We start from the raw sequence: 15,891 nt of genomic DNA, 5'->3' as shown, positions 1-15,891 counted from the left end.
CCCACCCCCCTTTCTCAGAAACTGGGGGGTAACCGACAAACCGACAGCCGGGATGCTGGGAAGGTGCTAGGCCAAAGGGTTCCATCTGCTCCTGCGGCAGTTGTAAACTGCAGCCGGGCCCCTCTGCCTGCCCTGGGCTGGTGCCACTTGCGGAGCCTCCCGGGGTGGCGGGAGAAGGAGCGGTGCCCGGCTGGGCCTCTCCTCTCTGCAGTAAACCTTAGGAGTGCTTGCTGCCTTCCTCAGGTTGAAGAAAAAATTCAGGAGAAGGCCTAACGCTTCCCACACGCTCCCGCCCTCCCCCCAAAGGGCCTTCTTGCGCACCCCACTTTGGAGACAGATCTTCTGCACCAATCTGAAGTGCCACATCTTTTTTATTTTTTTCTTCCTTCCCCTTCTGCTGCTCTTTTCTCTATGCCCTTCTCTTTTTCCTCTGGTTTCAGTCGAGGCTTTCTGGTATTGCCATCTTCCCGTGAACCTGCACTCGATAAATGCAGGTGTACGCTGGGTTTCCCCAGTTGCTCGTCACCAGAAGTTTGACATGTGCAAAGGCTCTGGGAAGCGGCGCGTTCTGGCAAGAAAAGCGGGAAAAGGCAGCGGGGGTGTTTGTTAGGAGCGACAATGCAATGAAGGTGTCTCCCCCTGCCAGCCCTGCTCCTGCTCAGGAACGAGCTCCTGAAAGTGGGTGGGAGCGGCTGTGGAAAGCTGAGGCTCGCTGCTGGTACCGGGGCTGCTGGGGAGGCTGGGGAGACGGGAAGGGGGAAGGCAGCTGGCAGCCTCTGCATGCCGGCCCTGCTGGGGCTCCGCCTCCCTCCCCTCTGCCCCTTCCCTCTGCTGCTCGCTCTGTGCTGGCAGAGAGGCCGGGGAGGTGCTCCTGTGCGGGAGCGGCTGCTGTGCAACCCCACCAAGCTCCCGCTGTCTGCTCTGCCTGCTTTCCTCCTGGCAGGCGTGAGAGCACGGGGAGAGAAGGGGCACGCTGTGCTGGGAGGAGAGGACACTGTCCCTCGGCCCAGGGAGAAAGCCTTCACGCTCTTCCTGCCATGGACTTGCAGGCAAACCTGGTTTGCTCCCCGGCACCTTGCCCCTGCGCGTGGACCGTACCTTCAGAGGGAAGGTCTGAATGGGCTCCTTTGCCACGTTGTACGTGAACGTCCCAAGGAGAGTTTCCTCTTCTCCGTCCGCATCCACTCCCTCAGGGGCAAAGCACAAGGAGAGCAGCTCAGACTCGTCCCCACAAAGAGGGGACGGACGTGCGGGATCAGCCCTGCTATCTCCCCACCCTCTCCTGGGGCTCTAGCCGTAGGCTAGCACTCGCTATGGTGCAGCTCAGTCTCGGCCTTGACTTCTGCTCAGGAACCCTGAGGTGCTTGTCCCAAACAAGTCTCAAGAGGGATGAAACCCCTAGAGCCCTTGAAGTGTCCCGCTAGGGCACTGCAGTGCTCAGGAGAGAGCAGGACGCAAAGCTCAGAGGACGCACAAAAGCAAGCCAGACCCTGCCATGGCTTTCCCCCAGGGCCAGATCCCCGCCAGAAGCGCCCAGCAGAGACTCACAAAGACAGCGACGTCTCTGGGGGCGCTGGTGACGGTCCCAGATGGAGAGACTTCTTTGGAGATGTGCTGCACAGTGACGGCAGTCAGATGGACGCGTGCTGGCAACCTGATGACCACCTGGCCCTGATGCCCTTGTAAAGGCCAGCAGTTTCCTGGGGAAACATCCGGCTGCAAGCAGAACGCGAGAGCAAGGAAGAGTGAGAGAGTGTTGGGGCCAACACAACGGCGCGCGTAGCTTGAAGCGTAGGCGCCGTTGTGTCCGTGGGGTCTATTTTGGCTTGAAAAGGAGGCGCGTGGGAGGAAATGGACAGAAGCAGGAGGCCTTCGTCCCTGCCTGACTGAAAGGGGGCCCTCAGGATTATGGGGCAGAGGAGAACAGCGGTTCTGAAAGCGTCCCAGTCAGGGCCTAGCAGAAACACCTCTCTGCCCAGTGGCTGCCCAGAGCGAGGGGAGAGCCCCTGAGGTCGGTCCTCAACTTCAGAGGGAGGCAGGAAACCTTCCCTGAGGAGTTCTGCTAGGATACCTGCAAAATAGTGTCGGGAGGGTTGGCAGCGCAAAAGAGCCGCAAAAGCCTGCAGCCCCAGTTCTCTTTGCAGATGTAGGTCTCGGAAGTTCTCTGCATGTCGATGGTGGCACCTGGAAGGGAGGGAGAGCAGGTGACTACTGGAAGAGGCCACATTCTAGGAGCACTCGGTGCTCAGACAGTATTTCTGATGCTGCCGGCCAGCTCCACGTCTGTCAGTCCTCTCCTCCTCCCCACGCTGCTGGGGGTGCCCAGCTGCACAGGGGAATGACGGCAGCCACGTGCCTGGTGGTGACTGCGTCTCTCACAGCGCCACGAGGAGAAGGTCTGAGGGTTCTGGGAGACGGTGGGCGCCCACGTCAATGACAGCAGACCAAAACTGAGGGCTTGCGGCATGGGCAGCAAAGGATGGCCCAGCCATTCCCTCTTCGAATGCAGTGGAGAGGAAGAGAGCCCTTCCAACAGCACAGGAACACGTGCGGGGGCAGCGGCGGAGGCACCCGTGCGGAGGCCCCCGTGCGGAGGCCGAGGGCAGGACTGGGAGGGAGTCTGAGAGAGCCACTGTGCCACAGCCTTGCTCTTGGACCCCAGGAAGCATTGAAGCTCCCCCACTTTGGAGAGCAGCGCCCGGAGCACAGGCTTCTTTGGGGAGTGCTACAGACAAGCGCAGGGCAAGGAGACTGGGCTGCTTGTGTCCATACCAGAGCTTTGCAGGGCCCAGTCAGACATCTCGACGGAGACTTCCGAAGCCATCTGGGAGGCTGCCTGGTTCACTTCCTGGGAACGCCATAAACGGACACAGAAAAGGACCACATCAGCGCGCAGTTCAGCGTGGCTGCTAGCGCCGGCAGAGGCAAAGGGTCAGTGTCAGAAAGGCAAGGCAAGCCTTGTCCACAGAGCTGCAAGACTCTCTGCTGCTGACGTGAGCCACGAGGGCTGAGGAAGAGAATCTGTGTCCGCGGCCACGGCCATGGCCGCCAGGTGGGTTGACGAGGGTCCCCACGCCCTCGTCCCCACCCTCCACGCTCTGCCGGTCAGCGGGGAGATGGGCTCGGGCCCTGCAAGCGACGGCTGGCCCCGTCAGCGTGCCTGGGTCTCATCCCTGCCTCAGGAGCCCAGCCAGAGGAGCCAGAGCGCCGGCGTGCCAAGGGAAGGCTGTCGGGAGTCCTCTGCTGCCTGAAGCAGCCTGCTTAAAGTGGGCCTGGAGAAGGGCCTGTGCAGCGCAGCAGCTCACCCAGCAAGCCCCTGGGGCAAAGGCTGGCTTGCTGCAGTCAGCAGTCCGACCCCACCAACAAGCCCAAGGAGTGCTTTCTCGGGGGTTCTGCCCAGCCAAGCCTCCTTCCCCAAAACGCAGCATCACCTTTGCCCTGCTGATCTCCGCCCTCAGTTGAGCCACCTCCTCCAGCAGAAGCTGCATCTTTTGGCTATGCTCCACCAAGGAAACGCCCAAGTTCCTGCATGACAGGAAAGCAGATCTTGTCAGAGAGCGGCCCGTCCCCTCTGGGGAGCGTCTCAGCTCGGCAAGAAGGAGAGACACGTGTGCTTTCCCTGCTTTGCGCGTGCTTCCCTTCCACACCAGTTTGAGCAGAAGGCAAAGGCAGGTGGGAGGTATGGGAGCCCTGGCTGTTAGCAAAACGAGTGCAGGTAGCACGAGGGCGGCTGACGCTTCTGCACAGAACCAATTCCAGCTCAGGAAACGTCTCTTACCGCAGGGTCTTCAGGTCTTCTGCAGACACAAGTGCCAGCTCCTGAAAGGGAAAAACGCTCGGTTCGAGCATCCGCTACCAGAGCCGCCGGGGCTTCCCAGGAGAGGCTTCCCTAGGAAGACTCGGCACAAGCTGCTGCTTCTTTGGGTCACCCTGCGTGGCAGCAGGAGAGCCCGTGATTTATCCAGGCGCTCTCAGCAATGCTGTGTTGCAGGAGGTGCCTGAGGCACAGGAGTCACCGACCTCTAGCAGTGCCTTTGTCCGCATTGTCCACCCTGGCAGTGAGGTCCCGCAGTAAACACCAGCTGCAATTCACATCATCAAGAGAGAGTTATTTTCCTGGGGTCGCTAGCGATGCCTGCAGTCGCGTTGTCTCCTGCCTGTTGCCTTAGGGGTGGGGCAGCAGGTGAGCTGAGGAGGTGGGGAACGTGGGGTGCGGAGAGAGGACGCGCCTCTGGCCGGAAGCCATCGGCCCAGGCTTGAGGGGACTGCGCAGCCGTGAGCCTCAGGTGTGCTCAGTGCCCCAGAGCTATTCCCCGCTTCCCCTCGCTGCTTCGGGGAGCCCCGAGACCAGGCTGCATGGGCTAGGAGAGGTACCTCCCCCTGGGTCCCCCTGCACGGCCCCTCCCCTCTGGGAATCCCCAGTTCAGGCTTGGAAGTAGCTACGCCCTTCTCTCGCGGACTTGCAGACTAAGCAAGCCACGTGGTCCAGTGGCCAGAGCAGCAGCATGGCTGGGAGGCTCCCAGTCTTACTGGCAGTCCAAAAGGCAGTCCCAGTGCAGGCCGTACTCGGGAAGCGCTTGGGCCGTGGGAGCTTCCGCCCAGAGTGGCCCAAAAGGAAAGCTGGCCAGCTGAAAGCTGGCATGCAGCACAGCCTGGCTGTCGCTCTCAGGTGTCTGCTCATGCAAACTCACCAAGAGCCACGGGGAGCAACAAGAAGACGACTTGGAAGATCCTCTTCTTCTGCAGGGCCATCTTTTGCCTGAAAAAGAGGGAGTCCTGTGGCTGCCAATGCTCCAAGTCTTGGGCAAAGCCCTCCCCCGGTGGAGTTCCCTTTTCAGGCCGGAAAGCCAGCCTTTTGGAAGCCTCCTGCTGCCAGAGAGCTGCCAGAGCAGCGCCCAGGAGGAAGACGATTTCTGTCCACACCGTTCAACACTGCCGGCAGATCTCCCCCAGAGGAAGGGCTCCAGAAGCACCATCCCAAAGGGACTGAAAATTATGCAGGGAAGTAAAGAGGCCGAGCAAATGAAGACTGCTTTTCAGCAGTCTTTCTGGTGGGGACCTTGCTCTCTCTTGGGCTGAGAAAGCAGGCCTGTTCTCACTTGCGATCACACAGCTCTCTCTTAGGGGTGGTTTTCCGCAGAGCTGGGAAGCGCAGGAGCCTTGTCTGCCTTTCCTCCCAGAGCCCTCCCAGACCTGCGCGGTCACTTGCCAGAGCTGGGGAAAAGCCTTCCCCTGCGGAGGCTTGGCTCTGCACCCGAGCGTCTGGCTACGCGGCAGTTTGCCCTACCGCAGCCAAAGCGTGGGGCTCTGGCAAATGCGTGGGAGTGAGACTGCCGAGGGGCTTTGCTCTTGGCTCTCCCTGAGAACGGCCACAGCACGAGCAGCGCCCCAGCTTGGGCGCCCGACTGGGAGCCCTGGGCTGCTGGCTGGGGAACACCCTCTGCTCTCCCCTTGGCTTGCACCGGCCCTCAGACATCCCCTTTCTCTCCCCCGCCCACCGCAGAAACGTGATGTAATACGTACACGGCGGAGATGCACGTCCTCGGCAGACGTCTCCGCAGGGAGACAAGGGCGCCTGCCGGATGGCAAGTAAGGCTGAAGACTGTCCCTGCGCAAGGAAAGCAGAGACAAGTTAGGCCTGTCTCTTGAGGTCTCTTCTCTAGGATGCCCAGCCCCGCGTGTCTCAGCTGCCTGCGGGGAGGCGGGCACCGTGTCCTACACACTCCCTCCCTGGGGCAAAGAGCAGGGCAGCCTGCACTTCTCCTGCCGCCTGTGACGACTGGCCAGAGCTCCAGCGCAGCGCAGCTCTCCAAGTTCAGCCCCGAGGAGGTCACGGCAAGCAGCAGTGCTGGGCTTACTTGGAATTTCTGTGGCCTTGTCGCGCCACTTGGCAGGCCCTTGAGTGGCTGAGCCGGGAGCTGACATCGAAGAGAGTACCCCCAGCTCCACCTCCATGCGGAGGTTCCTGTCAGAGGAAAAAGACAAATGCCCGTTGCCCACCGTCCCCACGCCGCGGGAGCCGAGGCGGGCAGGAGTAGCCTGAGCGGCGGCCCTTGCCAGAGGACGGGCCGTCCCAGCAGCAGCGAGAGAGGCCAGCACAGCTGGGCTGCTCCCAGCGGGCCCCCCCTCTCCTTTCCGCATCCTTTGCCTTACAGGCCTGCAGTGGGAGCAAGCTGGCAGCAGCAGACCCGCGCCTCGGGAAGCCCACCCGGCAGCACAGCGCGATTCTCAGCCCGTCCCTCCCTGCTCCCTGGCCCCTGGTCCCAACCTGCCCCGCGGCAGACACCTCCCAGTGGCCGTTCGGGGAGGGGGCACGCGCTGCTGTCCCCCCCCACGGCCCCCCCCACCTCTTCCCTGGGCACTCCCAGGTCTCCCGACCCCTCTCTGCCCCGCACAGCTGCTCCCATCAGCCAGGCAGGATCGCGCCTCCCCTAAAGCCCCTGCTGCACACTGCCTTTTGGCTGGGAGAGTGAGCCAGCCTTTCCGCCGACACCCGTCCCCACAGAAGGGGGGCTTCGCAAGCCACGGGGCTCTTCTTCAGAAAACTTCTGTCGGCTTCCCCAGGCTGCTCCGCACCCCACTGACCGTGCTAGGCCACGTCCCGGCTACCAGCCCAACCTGATGCCCCGGGCAGATGCCAGGCTGCGTACCTACTCGTCTGGCAGCGGCTCGGCCCCGCTGCCTCCCCTGCCGGCTGTTGGCCAGCCTCGTTCCCCAAGGAGCCTTGGGAGGGCCCTTGGCGTCTTCTCTCGGGGGCCTTTCTCCTCGCCATCTCTGGGCAAAGGCAGGCTCCCCGCTCCGCTCTTCCCCCTCAGCCCCAGCAGTGTGGCCTGCCCAGGCAAAAACAGCTCCGGCAGCAGCCCCACGCTGCCCCACAGCAGGAGCGTGCCTGCCCAGGGCAAGAGCCACACGGCAGCTGTGGGCTCCTTGCCTGCGCGCCACAGGGCTGTGCAGGCGGCCAGCTCTGACCTCACAGTGGTGGCTCTGACGTCACACTGGGGCTCCCCAGGGCGCAGCAGGGCGGGGAGACCCGGTGGGCTCCCCTGGGGCAGCACGGCTCTCCTGGGCGGTGGGAGCCCATGCCTGTGGGCAGCACAGGCCAGGCAGCCGCCCGGCACGGGAGTGTGGCAGGGTTCCAGCTCTCCTGGGCATCCCCGGGAAACCAGAAAGGCTGCTGGAACGGGGGCTTTGCTCTCAACCCACGGGGCCGCTGCTTCTGCCAGCGTTTCTCCTTTCGGAACCGTTTTGTACGCCAAGAAGAAAAACCCAGGAGGAGGCAAGACGGGCTTGTACGAAAGGAGCTGATTTTCTACAAGCAGAACGCCATCGCTTTAAATTCCTACCCCTCCCCTCCTTTTCTAGAGCCAAGATCAGAGGATCCTGTGGGATTATTCCGCATTCCTTCTGCCATTCCGGGTGGTTTCTTAGTGTGAAAAATAAATGCACGTATGGTACTTCATCCCATTTACCCTCCCGCCTGCAAAGTACCATCAGTTGTACTACAGTAGTATATCTTAGAGTTCCATTCTTTGGCCATTTTTCCTGATCTTCGAGACTATTCATTGGCCACCAATTGTTACCATATTCTAGAAGCTGTTTCCGAGTGAGAGGCTCCCCTCCCAATTTCCTCCAATGTTTCAAGATACGTCCTAGGGGAGATCTTTCCCGAATGCCCCCTTCCGCAGAGGGCTTAGTACCCGCCATAAAAGATACGGCAGCACCAAACACTCGAACCCCTAGATTCCCGTCAGTGGGACTCCAACCCACCCCTTTGGCCAAAGGTTTCCAGACACAGGTGTCCTAGGGACTTTGGCCCGATAGGATCCAATCCTTCCCTTAGGTACCTTTACAGCCCAACCCTGCGAGGCCTTCGCCGCGCCTGACGGGCAGGCAACCGCCCTTTCAATCAGAAAAGGAATGCCTTTACCTTGCCAGGGGTCCTGCTCAGAGCTCTTCGGTCCGCGCTTCGGAGGTTCTTCCCGAGAATCCCTCGGTGCCGGCTGGGGGTCCTGCGATGCCGCGGATCCGCTGAGATTCAGAAGCAGAGTCCCATCTGGGTCGCCCAAACTGTCACCGAAATGGGGAATCAACCTCTTCCCACCAAGGTAGCATCGAGAAGCAGGCATTCTCTTTATTACAGCGCTGGATGCACGGGGGATGGTCCCACCTAAGGTGCCTACCGTCATGCAAAGCTAATGGGAAAATTGCCGTTTCTGCTTAGCTTTAAAAGAAGCCATTTCCAGCAGCAGGAGAACCCCAAAAGCAACCGGGGATGCCCACTCCCCAGCCCCATCTCTCAGGAACCCCGTGGGAGCCTCCAGCACCCCCCAGGGAATGCTCCTGCCACCCTGACCCCCTCCCAATACTCCCTGCTGTTAGACAGCTGCCAGGAAGACGGGCTTCTAACCCTCCCCATCCCTGGAATCCTTTGGATGAGCTTTCCGAGTGGCTGCCCGGGATGTCCTTAGCGGAGAAGGCGTTGTAGCCCAGGACACGATGCCCATGATAGCAACAGCGGGAGGGAACAGCCAAGTGTTGCAAAATGCAGCACTGGGGGACCGAGGGGCCTCGAGTGTTAGGTGGTGGAGCCCATGACGGGAACAGCCCACGGGCTGCAGAACCGCACAGCCTTTCTGGGAACCCCAGAGACGGTGGTCCGTCAAGAGGAAAGACGGGTCAGGGTCGTCCCAATGCCAAGGGGAGAATAACCAGGGGCCAAATGCTGGCCAAATGCTGGAAAATTCCCCTTCGACACTAATCAATGGGACACCAAAGGACCCCCGAGAGAGAGCAGTGAGCTCTAGAGCGGGGATGTTGATGGGCCGAGGAACGGTGGGGTTTCCCACAGGCCACTCAGACAGGCTCCCCACCCCCCTTTCACAGAAACTGGGGGGTAACCGACAAACCGACAGCCGGGATGCTGGGAAGGTGCTAGGCCAAAGGGTTCCATCTGCTCCTGCGGCAGTTGTAAACTGCAGCCGGGCCCCTCTGCCTGCCCTGGGCTGGTGCCACTTGCGGAGCCTCCCGGGGTGGCGGGAGAAGGAGCGGTGCCCGGCTGGGCCTCTCCTCTCTGCAGTAAACCTTAGGAGTGCTTGCTGCCTTCCTCAGGTTGAAGAAAAAATTCAGGAGAAGGCCTAACGCTTCCCACACGCTCCCGCCCTCCCCCCAAAGGGCCTTCTTGCGCACCCCACTTTGGAGACAGATCTTCTGCACCAATCTGAAGTGCCACATCTTTTTTATTTTTTTCTTCCTTCCCCTTCTGCTGCTCTTTTCTCTATGCCCTTCTCTTTTTCCTCTGGTTTCAGTCGAGGCTTTCTGGTATTGCCATCTTCCCGTGAACCTGCACTCGATAAATGCAGGTGTACGCTGGGTTTCCCCAGTTGCTCGTCACCAGAAGTTTGACATGTGCAAAGGCTCTGGGAAGCGGCGCGTTCTGGCAAGAAAAGCGGGAAAAGGCAGCGGGGGTGTTTGTTAGGAGCGACAATGCAATGAAGGTGTCTCCCCCTGCCAGCCCTGCTCCTGCTCAGGAACGAGCTCCTGAAAGTGGGTGGGAGCGGCTGTGGAAAGCTGAGGCTCGCTGCTGGTACCGGGGCTGCTGGGGAGGCTGGGGAGACGGGAAGGGGGAAGGCAGCTGGCAGCCTCTGCATGCCGGCCCTGCTGGGGCTCCGCCTCCCTCCCCTCTGCCCCTTCCCTCTGCTGCTCGCTCTGTGCTGGCAGAGAGGCCGGGGAGGTGCTCCTGTGCGGGGGCGGCTGCTGTGCAACCCCACCAAGCTCCCGCTGTCTGCTCTGCCTGCTTTCCTCCTGGCAGGCGTGAGAGCACGGGGAGAGAAGGGGCACGCTGTGCTGGGAGGAGAGGACACTGTCCCTCGGCCCAGGGAGAAAGCCTTCACGCTCTTCCTGCCATGGACTTGCAGGCAAACCTGGTTTGCTCCCCGGCACCTTGCCCCTGCGCGTGGACCGTACCTTCAGAGGGAAGGTCTGAATGGGCTCCTTTGCCACGTTGTACGTGAACGTCCCAAGGAGAGTTTCCTCTTCTCCGTCCGCATCCACTCCCTCAGGGGCAAAGCACAAGGAGAGCAGCTCAGACTCGTCCCCACAAAGAGGGGACGGACGTGCGGGATCAGCCCTGCTATCTCCCCACCCTCTCCTGGGGCTCTAGCCGTAGGCTAGCACTCGCTATGGTGGAGCTCAGTCTCGGCCTTGACTTCTGCTCAGGAACCCTGAGGTGCTTGTCCCAAACAAGTCTCAAGAGGGATGAAACCCCTAGAGCCCTTGAAGTGTCCCGCTAGGGCACTGCAGTGCTCAGGAGAGAGCAGGACGCAAAGCTCAGAGGACGCACAAAAGCAAGCCAGACCCTGCCATGGCTTTCCCCCAGGGCCAGATCCCCGCCAGAAGCGCCCAGCAGAGACTCACAAAGACAGCGACGTCTCTGGGGGCGCTGGTGACGGTCCCAGATGGAGAGACTTCTTTGGAGATGTGCTGCACAGTGACGGCAGTCAGATGGACGCGTGCTGGCAACCTGATGACCACCTGGCCCTGATGCCCTTGTAAAGGCCAGCAGTTTCCTGGGGAAACATCCGGCTGCAAGCAGAACGCGAGAGCAAGGAAGAGTGAGAGAGTGTTGGGGCCAACACAACGGCGCGCGTAGCTTGAAGCGTAGGCGCCGTTGTGTCCGTGGGGTCTATTTTGGCTTGAAAAGGAGGCGCGTGGGAGGAAATGGACAGAAGCAGGAGGCCTTCGTCCCTGCCTGACTGAAAGGGGGCCCTCAGGATTATGGGGCAGAGGAGAACAGCGGTTCTGAAAGCGTCCCAGTCAGGGCCTAGCAGAAACACCTCTCTGCCCAGTGGCTGCCCAGAGCGAGGGGAGAGCCCCTGAGGTCGGTCCTCAACTTCAGAGGGAGGCAGGAAACCTTCCCTGAGGAGTTCTGCTAGGATACCTGCAAAATAGTGTCGGGAGGGTTGGCAGCGCAAAAGAGCCGCAAAAGCCTGCAGCCCCAGTTCTCTTTGCAGATGTAGGTCTCGGAAGTTCTCTGCATGTCGATGGTGGCACCTGGAAGGGAGGGAGAGCAGGTGACTACTGGAAGAGGCCACATTCTAGGAGCACTCGGTGCTCAGACAGTATTTCTGATGCTGCCGGCCAGCTCCACGTCTGTCAGTCCTCTCCTCCTCCCCACGCTGCTGGGGGTGCCCAGCTGCACAGGGGAATGACGGCAGCCACGTGCCTGGTGGTGACTGCGTCTCTCACAGCGCCACGAGGAGAAGGTCTGAGGGTTCTGGGAGACGGTGGGCGCCCACGTCAATGACAGCAGACCAAAACTGAGGGCTTGCGGCATGGGCAGCAAAGGATGGCCCAGCCATTCCCTCTTCGAATGCAGTGGAGAGGAAGAGAGCCCTTCCAACAGCACAGGAACACGTGCGGGGGCAGCGGCGGAGGCACCCGTGCGGAGGCCCCCGTGCGGAGGCCGAGGGCAGGACTGGGAGGGAGTCTGAGAGAGCCACTGTGCCACAGCCTTGCTCTTGGACCCCAGGAAGCATTGAAGCTCCCCCACTTTGGAGAGCAGCGCCCGGAGCACAGGCTTCTTTGGGGAGTGCTACAGACAAGCGCAGGGCAAGGAGACTGGGCTGCTTGTGTCCATACCAGAGCTTTGCAGGGCCCAGTCAGACATCTCGACGGAGACTTCCGAAGCCATCTGGGAGGCTGCCTGGTTCACTTCCTGGGAACGCCATAAACGGACACAGAAAAGGACCACATCAGCGGGCAGTTCAGCGTGGCTGCTAGCGCCGGCAGAGGCAAAGGGTCAGTGTCAGAAAGGCAAGGCAAGCCTTGTCCACAGAGCTGCAAGACTCTCTGCTGCTGACGTGAGCCACGAGGGCTGAGGAAGAGAATCTGTGTCCGCGGCCACGGCCATGGCCGCCAGGTGGGTTGACGAGGGTCCCCACGCCCTCGTCCCCACCCTCCACGCTCTGCCGGTCAGCGGGGAGATGGGCTCGGGCCCTGCAAGCGACGGCTGGCCCCGTCAGCGTGCCTGGGTCTCATCCCTGCCTCAGGAGCCCAGCCAGAGGAGCCAGAGCGCCGGCGTGCCAAGGGAAGGCTGTCGGGAGTCCTCTGCTGCCTGAAGCAGCCTGCTTAAAGTGGGCCTGGAGAAGGGCCTGTGCAGCGCAGCAGCTCACCCAGCAAGCCCCTGGGGCAAAGGCTGGCTTGCTGCAGTCAGCAGTCCGACCCCACCAACAAGCCCAAGGAGTGCTTTCTCGGGGGTTCTGCCCAGCCAAGCCTCCTTCCCCAAAACGCAGCATCACCTTTGCCCTGCTGATCTCCGCCCTCAGTTGAGCCACCTCCTCCAGCAGAAGCTGCATCTTTTGGCTATGCTCCACCAAGGAAACGCCCAAGTTCCTGCATGACAGGAAAGCAGATCTTGTCAGAGAGCGGCCCGTCCCCTCTGGGGAGCGTCTCAGCTCGGCAAGAAGGAGAGACACGTGTGCTTTCCCTGCTTTGCGCGTGCTTCCCTTCCACACCAGTTTGAGCAGAAGGCAAAGGCAGGTGGGAGGTATGGGAGCCCTGGCTGTTAGCAAAACGAGTGCAGGTAGCACGAGGGCGGCTGACGCTTCTGCACAGAACCAATTCCAGCTCAGGAAACGTCTCTTACCGCAGGGTCTTCAGGTCTTCTGCAGACACAAGTGCCAGCTCCTGAAAGGGAAAAACGCTCGGTTCGAGCATCCGCCACCAGAGCCGCCGGGGCTTCCCAGGAGAGGCTTCCCTAGGAAGACTCGGCACAAGCTGCTGCTTCTTTGGGTCACCCTGCGTGGCAGCAGGAGAGCCCGTGATTTATCCAGGCGCTCTCAGCAATGCTGTGTTGCAGGAGGTGCCTGAGGCACAGGAGTCACCGACCTCTAGCAGTGCCTTTGTCCGCATTGTCCACCCTGGCAGTGAGGTCCCGCAGTAAACACCAGCTGCAATTCACATCATCAAGAGAGAGTTATTTTCCTGGGGTCGCTAGCGATGCCTGCAGTCGCGTTGTCTCCTGCCTGTTGCCTTAGGGGTGGGGCAGCAGGTGAGCTGAGGAGGTGGGGAACGTGGGGTGCGGAGAGAGGACGCGCCTCTGGCCGGAAGCCATCGGCCCAGGCTTGAGGGGACTGCGCAGCCGTGAGCCTCAGGTGTGCTCAGTGCCCCAGAGCTATTCCCCGCTTCCCCTCGCTGCTTCGGGGAGCCCCGAGACCAGGCTGCATGGGCTAGGAGAGGTACCTCCCCCTGGGTCCCCCTGCACGGCCCCTCCCCTCTGGGAATCCCCAGTTCAGGCTTGGAAGTAGCTACGCCCTTCTCTCGCGGACTTGCAGACTAAGCAAGCCACGTGGTCCAGTGGCCAGAGCAGCAGCATGGCTGGGAGGCTCCCAGTCTTACTGGCAGTCCAAAAGGCAGTCCCAGTGCAGGCCGTACTCGGGAAGCGCTTGGGCCGTGGGAGCTTCCGCCCAGAGTGGCCCAAAAGGAAAGCTGGCCAGCTGAAAGCTGGCATGCAGCACAGCCTGGCTGTCGCTCTCAGGTGTCTGCTCATGCAAACTCACCAAGAGCCACGGGGAGCAACAAGAAGACGACTTGGAAGATCCTCTTCTTCTGCAGGGCCATCTTTTGCCTGAAAAAGAGGGAGTCCTGTGGCTGCCAATGCTCCAAGTCTTGGGCAAAGCCCTCCCCCGGTGGAGTTCCCTTTTCAGGCCGGAAAGCCAGCCTTTTGGAAGCCTCCTGCTGCCAGAGAGCTGCCAGAGCAGCGCCCAGGAGGAAGACGATTTCTGTCCACACCGTTCAACACTGCCGGCAGATCTCCCCCAGAGGAAGGGCTCCAGAAGCACCATCCCAAAGGGACTGAAAATTATGCAGGGAAGTAAAGAGGCCGAGCAAATGAAGACTGCTTTTCAGCAGTCTTTCTGGTGGGGACCTTGCTCTCTCTTGGGCTGAGAAAGCAGGCCTGTTCTCACTTGCGATCACACAGCTCTCTCTTAGGGGTGGTTTTCCGCAGAGCTGGGAAGCGCAGGAGCCTTGTCTGCCTTTCCTCCCAGAGCCCTCCCAGACCTGCGCGGTCACTTGCCAGAGCTGGGGAAAAGCCTTCCCCTGCGGAGGCTTGGCTCTGCACCCGAGCGTCTGGCTACGCGGCAGTTTGCCCTACCGCAGCCAAAGCGTGGGGCTCTGGCAAATGCGTGGGAGTGAGACTGCCGAGGGGCTTTGCTCTTGGCTCTCCCTGAGAACGGCCACAGCACGAGCAGCGCCCCAGCTTGGGCGCCCGACTGGGAGCCCTGGGCTGCTGGCTGGGGAACACCCTCTGCTCTCCCCTTGGCTTGCACCGGCCCTCAGACATCCCCTTTCTCTCCCCCGCCCACCGCAGAAACGTGATGTAATACGTACACGGCGGAGATGCACGTCCTCGGCAGACGTCTCTGCAGGGAGACAAGGGCGCCTGCCGGATGGCAAGTAAGGCTGAAGACTGTCCCTGCGCAAGGAAAGCAGAGACAAGTTAGGCCTGTCTCTTGAGGTCTCTTCTCTAGGATGCCCAGCCCCACGTGTCTCAGCTGCCTGCGGGGAGGCGGGCACCGTGTCCTACACACTCCCTCCCTGGGGCAAAGAGCAGGGCAGCCTGCACTTCTCCTGCCGCCTGTGACGACTGGCCAGAGCTCCAGCGCAGCGCAGCTCTCCAAGTTCAGCCCCGAGGAGGTCACGGCAAGCAGCAGTGCTGGGCTTACTTGGAATTTCTGTGGCCTTGTCGCGCCACTTGGCAGGCCCTTGAGTGGCTGAGCCGGGAGCTGACATCGAAGAGAGTACCCCCAGCTCCACCTCCATGCGGAGGTTCCTGTCAGAGGAAAAAGACAAATGCCCGTTGCCCACCGTCCCCACGCCGCGGGAGCCGAGGCGGGCAGGAGTAGCCTGAGCGGCGGCCCTTGCCAGAGAACGGGCCGTCCCAGCAGCAGCGAGAGAGGCCAGCACAGCTGGGCTGCTCCCAGCGGGCCCCCCCTCTCCTTTCCGCATCCTTTGCCTTACAGGCCTGCAGTGGGAGCAAGCTGGCAGCAGCAGACCCGCGCCTCGGGAAGCCCACCCGGCAGCACAGCGCGATTCTCAGCCCGTCCCTCCCTGCTCCCTGGCCCCTGGTCCCAACCTGCCCCGCGGCAGACACCTCCCAGTGGCCGTTCGGGGAGGGGGCACGCGCTGCTGTCCCCCCCCACGGCCCCCCCCACCTCTTCCCTGGGCACTCCCCCAGGTCTCCCGACCCCTCTCTGCCCCGCACAGCTGCTCCCATCAGCCAGGCAGGATCGCGCCTCCCCTAAAGCCCCTGCTGCACACTGCCTTTTGGCTGGGAGAGTGAGCCAGCCTTTCCGCCGAGACCCGTCCCCACAGAAGGGGGGCTTCGCAAGCCACGGGGCTCTTCTTCAGAAAACTTCTGTCGGCTTCCCCAGGCTGCTCCGCACCCCACTGACCGTGCTAGGCCACGTCCCTGCTACCAGCCCAACCTGATGCCCCGGGCAGATGCCAGGCTGCGTACCTACTCGTCTGGCAGCGGCTCGGCCCTGCTGCCTCCCCTGCCGGCTGTTGGCCAGCCTCGTTCCCCAAGGAGCCTTGGGAGGGCCCTTGGCGTCTTCTCTCGGGGGCCTTTCTCCTCGCCATCTCTGGGCAAAGGCAGGCTCCCCGCTCCGCTCTTCCCCCTCAGCCCCAGCAGTGTGGCCTGCCCAGGCAAAAACAGCTCCGGCAGCAGCCCCACGCTGCCCCACAGCAGGAGCGTGCCTGCCCAGGGCAAGAGCCACACGGCAGCTGTGGGCTCCTTGCCTGCGCGCCACAGGGCTGTGCAGGCGGCCAGCTCTGACCTCACAGTGGTGGCTCTGACGTCACACTGGGGGAGGCATTCGGCCTCAGTCAGAA

At 61.8% G+C, this 15,891-nt stretch overlaps 2 protein-coding genes across 2 annotated transcripts; both read right to left on the bottom strand.

Moving 5' to 3' along the window:
- Positions 1 to 436: 436 nt before the first annotated feature.
- Positions 437 to 6,141, bottom strand: LOC148055220 (sperm-associated antigen 4 protein-like). Its single transcript, XM_087762062.1, has 11 exons — positions 5,859 to 6,141; positions 5,524 to 5,608; positions 4,692 to 4,759; positions 4,021 to 4,082; positions 3,779 to 3,819; positions 3,432 to 3,525; positions 2,773 to 2,848; positions 2,072 to 2,184; positions 1,549 to 1,716; positions 1,099 to 1,188; positions 437 to 568 (listed from the first exon to the last, which is right to left on the bottom strand). Exons 1-11 carry the CDS (start codon positions 6,139 to 6,141, stop codon positions 437 to 439), a joined length of 1,212 nt encoding a protein of 403 aa, XP_087618188.1.
- Positions 6,142 to 9,301: 3,160 nt separating this feature from the next.
- LOC148055219 (sperm-associated antigen 4 protein-like) lies at positions 9,302 to 15,006 on the bottom strand. Its single transcript, XM_087762068.1, has 11 exons — positions 14,724 to 15,006; positions 14,389 to 14,473; positions 13,557 to 13,624; positions 12,886 to 12,947; positions 12,644 to 12,684; positions 12,297 to 12,390; positions 11,638 to 11,713; positions 10,937 to 11,049; positions 10,414 to 10,581; positions 9,964 to 10,053; positions 9,302 to 9,433 (listed from the first exon to the last, which is right to left on the bottom strand). Exons 1-11 carry the CDS (start codon positions 15,004 to 15,006, stop codon positions 9,302 to 9,304), a joined length of 1,212 nt encoding a protein of 403 aa, XP_087618194.1.
- Positions 15,007 to 15,891: the final 885 nt, after the last annotated feature.

The sequence above is a fragment of the Nipponia nippon genome, unplaced genomic scaffold, assembly GCF_047370975.1.
Source record: "Nipponia nippon isolate SJK-2023a ecotype South Korea unplaced genomic scaffold, ASM4737097v1 scaffold_25, whole genome shotgun sequence".
Lineage (NCBI taxonomy): Eukaryota > Metazoa > Chordata > Aves > Pelecaniformes > Threskiornithidae > Nipponia > Nipponia nippon.
This window is presented reverse-complemented; position numbering and strand designations above follow the sequence as displayed.